Raw genomic sequence first — 10,546 nt, forward strand, 5'->3', positions numbered from 1 at the left:
ACTCAGTTCACCTTTTGAAAAAAAGTCTAAATAATAAGATCTCTGACCACTTTTAACTATTACTCTTTGACTACAATGTAATTGCTGTGTAACACTGAAACATCAAAATATTAGCTTTTTCATTTGCTGAAATCATATGATTGGATGGAAACATCCATCCATGCATCCATCTATCAATCCATTTTTAATCCAACTTATTTGGTCTGGGTTGTAGGGGCAACAGTTTAAAAAATGTCCAGATCTCTCTCTTTCTAGTCACTTAGCTCCTACAAAGAGATACCCAGGCACTTCAAAGCTGTAAATGAGGGTAAAAACACAAATAAAGGATGTCTAAGTATGGTTCACTTGTGAATCACTTAAGAAGGATTTGAGTTCATATGTTCATCTGTGACCAAGTGTGAAAATCCACTTACTGTACGTTCCAGAATTGTTACATATTATGCTTACTATTCATGTCTCAGTGATCTTTAAAATGTGTCTTACCCATGAGTTGTTTCTTTGTATTCTTATCTGGCCTAAAAATAATTATGAAACATTTGGGAGCAAAGATACAAAAGATTAAACCAAAGCTTGAAGCCAGAATGGCAAATATTTCAACAGCTACAGTGAATTTTCCAGGAGAGCTGACATAAGCAGGAATAAAGGTTATCCAAACAGCACAAAATATAAGCATGCTGAAAGTGATAAATTTGGCTTCATTAAAATGGTCAGGCAATTTCCGTGCCAGAAAAGCCAAAATAAAACACATATGTGCAAGGAATCCTATATATCCAAGCACAGACCAGAATCCTATAGCTGAACCTAAGCCACATTCTAAGATTATTTTTTCTTTGTAGTGCTTCAGATTTTTCAAAGGGAAAGGAGGTGATATTTTTAACCAAAGCACACAAATAAGAACTTGTATAAAGGTAAAAGTAATTACACTAAGTCTTTGCTGTGGAGGCCCAAACCATTTCATTACATTATTACCTGGAAGTGTAGCCCTAAATGCCATTAACACCACTATAGTTTTTCCCAGAACACAAGAGATGCAAAGAACAAAGGTGATTCCAAAGGCAGTGTGGCGCAGTACACAGGACCACTCAGAGGGTTGACCAATAAAAGTCAGTGAACAGAGAAAACACAAAGTCAGAGAGAAGAGCAGCAGGAAGCTCAGTTCGGAATTGTTGGCCTTAACAATAGGAGAGGTCCTGTGCTTGTAAAATACAGCACCTACACACACAGCCATGAAGGCCCCTGTGATAGAGAACACGGTCAAGATGATGCCCAAAGTTTCATCCCAGGAGAGGAATTCAACAGGTTTGGGGAGGCAGTTGTCTTGTTTGGCATTGGGCCAAAACTCAGGTGGGCAGCTTAAACAATCTAAAGAGTCTAGCAGATTTAAAAAAAAAGAAAGAAAAGCTCAGAATAGAGCAATCATAATGGAGCTTTATCTTAAGAAGTACTTTTCAGGGAATTAAGACTCCACTCCAACAAACCCTTTCAAATATGTTGTATTTCTGATTTAAACTTCACTTTCTAGCAATAGGACAAAATTAGATTTTAATATTTTTATAGATTTAATATATTTTTATATCTCTTCCATATAGTTCCTTACAAAAATACTTCATTTCAATTGAAGGGACTTTTAGCTCAATAAATATTACAGTTATAAGAAGCAAACCTTTTACTTGGCTTGGTTTCCTACTATACAACAGTCCTGTTTTACCTTTTGTGAATTATTTATATTTGAGCAGGTAGATAATGTAAATAACTAAAGTTATGACTAATATTAATTTATTAGTATATAGGAATATACAACCTGTTTCGTTACTGATCTCTCCTTCAGCACATGATATACAGTCAAAACAGCAGACAGGCCTTCTCTTTTGCACAGCTTTCCTAGTGCCTGGAGGACAGCTCTCACTGCACATAGAAACTGGTACCTAAAATATACAGTACATATACAAAAGTCCAATTTCATCTGATTCATACCAATTCTGCAGTTTCATGTATTCCAATATTTTGCACATTGTATACAGAGAAACACGAATTAGTAGACAATATTGAATACGTGTTTAAATATACACTGAACAAAAATATAAACGCAACACTTTTATTTTTGCTCCCATTTTTCATGAGCTAAACTCAAAGATCTGTAACATTTTCTACATACACAAGAGGCCGATTAATCTGTCTAAATCTGTGTTGGTGAGCACTTCTCTTTTGCCGAGATAATCCATCCCACCTCACAGGTGTGGCATTTTAAGGTGCTGATTAGACAGCATGAATATTGCACAGGTGTGCCTTAGACACATCCAAGAAACATCCTGGTTCTTGCATGGCCAGCATAATCACTGGACATTTTACCCATTGAGCATGTTTGGGATGTTCTGGATCGGCGTATACGACAGCGTGTTCCACTTCCTGCCAATATTTAGCAATTTCGCACAGCTATTGAAGAGGAGTGGACCAACGTTCCACTGCCCACAATCAACAACCTGATCAACTCTATGCGACAGAGATGTGTTGCACTGCGTGAGGCAAATGGTGGCGACATCTGTGGCATTGTGTCGTGTGATCATTTCAGAGTGGCCTTTTATTGTGGACAGTCTAAGGCACATGGCCTTTTATTGTGGACAGTCTAAGGCACATGGCCTTTTATTGTGGACAGTCTAAGGCACACCTGTGTAATATTCATGCTGTCTAATCAGTACCATAATATGACACACCTGTTTTTACAACACCAATATTTGAGAGTAATGGGTCTCTTGTGTATGTAGAAAATGTTACAGATCTTTAAGTTCAGCTCATGAAAAATGGGAGCAAAAATAAAAGTGTTGCGTTTATATTTTTGTTCAGTTAATAATTGCTCTGTTCAGACACAGTCATCTGGGTTGTTATGCAATACCTCAGTTTCTTCTCCAACCCAGATTATATTTTTGCTTATTTTGAATTCCTGTCCTCTTGGTCTGGATGAGTCATATTGACCCACAGTGACAAAATCCAAAGCACCACTGTTTTTAAACTGCCAGTTGATGAGTTCATATACAGCTGGAGGGTCTCCATTAGAGTCAAATGAGACCTGAAAACCATTATTTGTAGTGAAGTTTACTAATTTTAGTTGATTGAGTATCTGTACAGTAGATATAAAAAAATAAAATAAAATAGTTGAAAATAGAGAAATAAATTTTAGGGATAAATAATACAATTAACATTTAATTAACATGCACTGTAAATCCAAATAAGTTGGCAAAACTAAAAAAAAAATTAGATAATCAGTTACATTATTTTTTTAAGTAATGATGTTACTAAGTAAATGGAACTATGAGTTTTTTGTACTCATTCATATTAATCATTCTTTTACTTGCATTATTGAGTGAATGGTCTAACTCATACAATTTTTTATAGCAATTATAATCTTTTTTAGTTGTTGCAAATTAAATAAATTGTTGTTGGTCTTTCAGGTGATCCCAGCAATGGGTTGCTTCAGCAGACAATTTGGTCTGCACACAGGAGCTTGGCACAGGTTTTACGCCTGTTTTAGATGCCCTTCCTGACACAACCCTCCCATTTTATCTGGGCTTGTAACAGTCACTTCATCCAGTTGTTGGGAATCAAACCCATGCCTTTCGCATAGCAGGCAAAACACCTACCACTGACCCAATAGTACCCTATCGTCTTCATGATGTCAGACACAAAATGGCTAGTTTGAAAGATTTTAAGTTGGTGGAACTTTAAGGTGACAGTTATTGTTACTTAAGTACTTATAGGTACTTAAATATCAAATTTGCTCAGCTAACTTGAAAAGTGTCATTTCTACAAACGCATAAATACCAAAAAGTTCTAAATACTCATCAAGGTCTATTCATTTGAACTAATTGTAATTATTTAATTTTAACAGTACTCAATATGTTTAATTACTTTGAGCATTAGGGTTTACAGTGTGCTACTTCATGGCATGTGTATTATTAGTAATTATGCATTATATGCAAGTAAGACACTAACATGTAAGATTAGTTCATTAATTAGTTTAGCTTAAAATATTTCCTGATACATTAACCCAAATACTTTTAATTAAGCTACGTTATACCTGCCATGGTGATAATTTAATATTCTTATCACATTGAGTGCCATTGCAAATCAGACCATGGATGGCATGTGCTATAGCATATGTTGCTTTGTACACCATGTTAGTGATCCGCAACTGAGATGTATCTAAATATGGGTTCTGTATTGTATGAATGTCCTCACTGCCATCACATTTCCGCATGCCTTCTGATACATTGGTTTGACTTTTCAAATGACAGCTGAATGAGCTCTCCCAAAGTTCTGTTAACAGGGGTGATTCTAATGCTTTGTTCGGAGTGAGCTCTAGAAGAAATTCACGAAGGCCTGAAATAACTGATCGAGGAACACCAAACCCTATTGCAGCAGCACAAATGTTAAACTGCAAAATATCAGGGTCTGTAATCCATGTTTCACTCCCAATCCACTGAAGTGGAGGCATTGGTTGTCGTGATAACTCTTGTAAAAGAATCTTCATATCACCTGATGCCATAAATGCAAGTATAACCCGCGCTGTTGATCTGCGAATAACATTTGCTACTCGCTCCAGTTTACTGCGGGGCTGTGTCCTGTAGTAAGCCTCAGAGTATTCCACACAAATTCCCTCTGCTTGTGCAGCCTTAAGAAATGATGCCATTCCAAAATTTCCATAATCTGAGTCACTACGAACAGCTCCAATCCATGTCCAGCCAAAATGCTTGACCATTCTTGCCAGTGCAGCTGCTTGGTGTTGGTCACTCGGTATGGTCCTGAAGAAAGCAGGATACTGATTCTTATCACTTAGACATGAACAGGTCGAATAGTGACTCACCTAAAGTTTGGACCAAGTGAAAGGCAAGAAATCATTAAAAAATCATTAGATCTATAGCCTTTCCTAGAGCAGATGTATGCATTTTATTATTTTAAATAACTAAATGATTTGACAACACACAGTATCTGAAGTTACTATATGGAACATGTGTTTTTTTTAATAATTCTTCTGATGTCCTCACACAAAAAAAAACATTCTAGTAAAGATTTTATATATATGTACATATAAAAATCTTACATAGAAATATAAGAGATTTTACAAAGAGATTTTAGTAAAAACAATATTTTTTTTACCTGTGGAATTCCAAAAAGACCAAGTACTCTGGCAATGCTGATTGACTGTGTGGAAGCAGAATCTCCTATAATAGCAGGCACAGTGGTTGCTGCAAATTTAGAACAAGAACCAGTTTCATTAAAACCTGTATCAAAACCATTTGCAATCTGAAATGCAACTCTGATTGCCATCGGTACAGTAGAGCATGAGTCATGTATACGGTAGCCTAACTTAATGCCAGGGAGGAGATCTGTTCTTCTGTTGATCTGTTGGATGGTGAACTCCATGGCACGAGCAAAGCGCACCTCCCTAAAGTCAATGCTATTATGAAACAGTAAAAGAAACAAGGCAGCTTTAGTTAAAATTATAAAGTTCTATGCAAATTAAACATCACATAAATTAAATAAATTCAGGTCTAATGTCAGGTCATTTTAAACAGGATCCCATACTTTATGTCTCATTCAACACATACCCATAGCACTGTGTTTGTGGTGGCATCCTGGTGTAAGTAATTTGCTCTGTTTTTGTGTAATGATGAAAAGTAAAAATCCCTCCAATCACAAAATCTCCATTCATAAAAATCCCAGGCAACTGAGGGTCTGCCCATATCCTGCAGTTGACTGGATTAGTTTTACTCACTGCACAATTGACTCTGGTTATCAACAGAGCTAATAGAAAAGATATAATGCAGGAAAAAATCTGCATGGCAAGCATGGTGACTCCCAGCAATCTAAAGACTTGAGAAGATGCCTAACAGTGGTTTATATATACACCTTGCTTTGATAGCTTTATGTGAAATCGCATAGATGGGTGTGGCTATGTATTCATTGATCATTTTAATGATGACCATGAACTTCTTCATATCTCATTACATCAAACTTAAGCAGATTCAGGTTGCTTCAAGTGTGAGCCTTTTATTTATTTTTACTAACTATAACCCATATTTTTCACTCTATTTATAAGTGTATTCAATTAATAACAATGTTTTTTTTTCTCTGGTGCTTTTGTCATTGTAGTGTGACATGACTGACATTGTACTCTATGTTTGGTTAAGGTCATACTAATTTTTGTTTTAAACTTATTCAAAACTATACAGTAAAGCAGAATGAATTATGTAAATTATTGAGTACATAACAGTAAATATGTTTAACTACTTTGACCATTAGGGTTTACAGTTCACTACTTTATGGCATGTGTATTATTAGTAAGTATAATTATATGCAAGTAAGACACTAACATGTAAGCTTAGTTTATTAATTAGTTTAGCTTAAAATATTGCCTGATACATTAAACCAAATACTTTTAATATACTTTATACCTGCCATAGTAATAATTTATTGTAAATAGAGTGTAAAAAATTTATGTAAATAGAGCTGCACTATGAGTCAATTCATCAGACTGTCATGTAATTTGGCAAACTTGTTAATGCTTGAACATGTGCTTTTGACCATAAGTTATTATGCTACTAAAAGCTATACTTCCATGTGCATAGACAATTCAGGTGGGCAGAGCACTGAAGTTTAGAAAAGTCATTCTGCAAAAATAAAATGTAAAAACAGTTCTCCTCAATATAGCCAATAAAGATTGGGAAATTAACTAGGACTGGAAACTAGATGAAAACCATGTATATCTGACACTGTATCTTAAAATGCAATTATAATAATGCAGTGTTGGTTGCATTTTATAACAGTGTTACACATGCTTGGCCCAGTTATAAAGAACTAGTTCCCCCTGCACACCTTGAAACAAAGAAAAGAGAGTGATCTTGTCATAAAAGTGTGCCTTCCCCCGTCACTCTAATTTCTTACCCACCAAGGGATAAAAGGCCTTAATTGATTATTAATTAATCAGAGATTAATGAATATGAGATTAAGAAACCAGCCATCCTGTAATACAATTACAACAAAGTATGTGTGAACAACAAGCATAAGCAAGCACAAGGTGTTTGGAATTTACAGCAGGAGAAGAATGACTGCCCACTCACCTCTACTCATTTTCAATAATTTCCATAGCTCCACTTAAAAAAATAGACTTCAGCACCCTAACTAGATGCCTGGCTATTTTTGTGCAGTTGGTAAAGGCACTTGAAACCCAGTACGTTCAAAGAAGGCAGTGTGACAGTCATCAAACAGTAGTCTTTTGAGAACCTTTGAAAACTGTTAAAGTGATTGAATCTTGATGTCATGATCCACATGATGCTGCAACTATCCCAGGCAAAGGCAGAAGATCCCAATTCTGCCCCCAAGAATGAATGTTTTACCAAAAGGTGTGCTGTGTATGTTAGAAGCACAGTACAAGACAAGAGTTTGGACAGATGTATTGTTTGATACATTGAACATGAATACTGAATACATTGAAATTATGACAGAATAAATATGGAATCATGTAGTACTTTAAGGGTGTTGTGGTTTATGTAGTGCAATGGTTTCTTTGCCGCAATAAAGAGTGAGTTGAAGCCCTGACAATGATTATGAAGTCTCCTCTGAACAGTGAAAGTTTTTTTTTTTTTTTTTCGTTCGATTTCTAAAGCTGGCCATTCTAATAAATGTATCCTCTGCAGCAGAGGTAACTCTTGGTTTTCTTTTGCTGTGATAGTCCTCATGAGAGCCAGTTTCATCATACTGTTTAATGAATCTGATGAGTGTGCAAACTGTCACCAAAGCTAAATGTACTGTAGATACTTTGGACAATCTAAAATATAAAATGTATCCTGAGGTAAACACTTTTGGTTTACTACATTGTTCCATACTGTATATGCTCTTTCATAGTGTGGCTGTCTTTTGTATGAATGTACAATGTTGGAAATAGAATAAATAAAGAAAAAAAAAAACACCAAAGGGGAAGGTGTGTCCAAACATTTGACTGGTAGTATATATTTTTCATTGTTTTCATGATCTTATTTTATAAATATAATAAATAAAAGTAATACATTTATACATTGTGCTAATAAAATAGATTAAATTGTTGTATGACTCATTTTTATTGGGCAAATAATTATATTTCTTATTCTTATACTATGGAAAATATATTACTATGATGCTAAAAAAAGACAAAGCTTCAAAGTTTCAAGGCGAAGCAACTTTATACTTTAGAAACTAGAAAGAAAATTTAAATGTATCCACATTGAACAAGCCAAATATGACATTGGCAAAGATAAACTCCTTAAGATGACAAAAGAAAGAAATCTTGAATATTAGGCTCAAAAGGAAACTCATCCTTACCTGGTAGCACCAGATAGTGTGATCATAAATAACCATTGTTCTTTATCTGTACACAGATAAACCTCAGATTGCGATAAATGGGGTTTGTAAGTGTTCCGCAAGACGAGCAAAAATTTTCAATAAATTTGGACTTGGTTTACGAATACCAAGTATCATGTATCACGCATGCGCTTAATGCAGAGCGTCACGTCATTACAACTGAGCCAATGGTTTTTCTTTTACGTGCTCTGTGGAATTGTGGGTAATCATCTCCCCTACTCGGTCCTAGTGCGCGTCACTCACTGGTATAATCAACATCCGTGCGTATGTGTACTGTTTACTATAACACTGTGACCACGTGTGCGTGGAAAGCATCTTTTATTTTGTGTTTGTATGTGTGACACACACACACACACCCCTTCTTTTCTTATCTTTACACACACACTCTTAATAGAACTGTTCTGTTGTGATTCTTTTTAAAGGTGTAGGGTTAATTTGTGTCAAAGTGCAGGTTAATTTGTTTTATTTTTACTTTACAGCAGTGGGTCCATTAGTGTGCGCTCACTTGCGTGTAATTAGCAATGTTCCTTTTTAATTTTCCAGATAAAACAGTTTTTCCATAATGTGTGTGTGTGTGTGTTTGTGTGTGTGTGTGAAAATATAATGAGAGAGGAAGGGTTAATGTGTAATACGAGAAGAGGGAGAGGAGAGAGTCTGATTCCTCCTCTCCTCTTATTTTAGCTTCACACACATACACAAACACACACATACACACAGCGAATGCGCGCACAAACATACACACACACACACACACACACACACACACAACCACTAAGAGATTTTTACTTTTTTCTAAGGTAAAGTGCAGATTAATTTCATTTCATTTTATTTTTACTTTATATTTTGTATGAATTATTTTTATGTATTTACTTTTTTGGACTGTGGAACAAAAAGTTTCCATTATTTCTTATGGGAAAATAAAATAGAATAGAATAGAATAGTCTTTATTGTCTTTGCAACAAGTACAACAAAATTTAAAGTGCCATCCCTCAATGCAACCTTAAAACATAATCACGCGCGCACACACACACACACACACTCCCAAAAAGCGTAGTTTCTGCTATTGCATGATCCAAAATATTTTTTTGCATAAATTGCATTAATTGCAGAAAAAATGCATAAATAATTTATTCTTATTTCACATTGTTTAAACTTTTTTTTATAGCAGCATTCAGTACTCTTATTGCACTGGGATTAAAACAGTTTTTATATCTACTGGTTCTATTTTTTAATTTTCTATACCGTCTGCCAGACGGCAGTAGATCAAACAGTTAATGTCCCGGGTGTGAGTTCTCCTTTGCAATTTTTTTTTGCAAGTTTAAGGCAGTGGGAATCGTGTAAGTTTTCCAGATTGCTGAGGGGGCAGCCGACAATCTTCTGGGCAGTTGTAATGACCCTCTGCAGTGCCGTTCTCTGGGCCACAGTGCAGCTGCTGTACCACACACATATGCAGTATGCCAGTATGCTCTCAATGGAGCATCGATAAAAAGACACCAGCAGTCTCTGGGAGATGTTGTTCTTCCTGAGCATTCCCAGAAAATACAGTCTCTGCTGGGGCTTTTTCAGCATCTCGAATGTGTTTACCCCCCAGCTAAGATCCTCCTCAACATGTATTCCCAAAAAACCGGAAGTACGGAACCCTCTCCACACAGTCCCCGCTGATAAACAGTGGTGAGATGTCCACTTTTTTCCTCCTAAAATCCATGATGACCTCCATGGTCTTAAAGGTGTTGAGGAGTAGATTATTTTCTCCACACCAGGCTGTTAGCCGTTCCACCTCATACCTGTAGGCAGACTTATCCCCCCCCAAAGATGAGCCCTACTATTGTCGTGTCATCTGCAAATTTGACAAGGGTGTTACTATGCTGGACAGATGTACAGTCGTAGGCTACAAGGTGTAGAGCAGGGGGCTTAAAACACAACCCTGTGGTGACCCGGTGCTGAGGCTGATGGCCGGTGATGTATATGGGCCCACTCGCACCCTCTGACTGCGATCACGCAGAAAGTTCCTAATCCATAGGCAGATGGAATATGGAAGCCCCAGGTCCACTAGTTTGTCCATCAGTTTGTGGGGGAGGATGGTATTAAACACAGAGCTATAATCCACAAAAAGTAGCCGCACATAGCTTCCCGGGTGCTCCAAATGGGATAGCGC

General features: G+C 36.4%; 1 protein-coding gene across 1 annotated transcript; it reads right to left on the reverse strand.

Moving 5' to 3' along the window:
- Positions 1-457: 457 nt before the first annotated feature.
- LOC128528172 (extracellular calcium-sensing receptor-like) lies at positions 458-9,960 on the reverse strand. Its single transcript, XM_053500926.1, has 4 exons — positions 9,763-9,960; positions 2,909-3,115; positions 1,802-1,925; positions 458-1,371 (listed from the first exon to the last, which is right to left on the reverse strand). The coding sequence occupies exons 1-4, from the start codon at positions 9,958-9,960 to the stop codon at positions 458-460; spliced, it is 1,443 nt and encodes a 480-aa protein (XP_053356901.1).
- Positions 9,961-10,546: the final 586 nt, after the last annotated feature.

Source organism: Clarias gariepinus, chromosome 7 (genome assembly GCF_024256425.1).
Source record: "Clarias gariepinus isolate MV-2021 ecotype Netherlands chromosome 7, CGAR_prim_01v2, whole genome shotgun sequence".
NCBI classification, from domain to species: Eukaryota; Metazoa; Chordata; class Actinopteri; order Siluriformes; family Clariidae; genus Clarias; species Clarias gariepinus.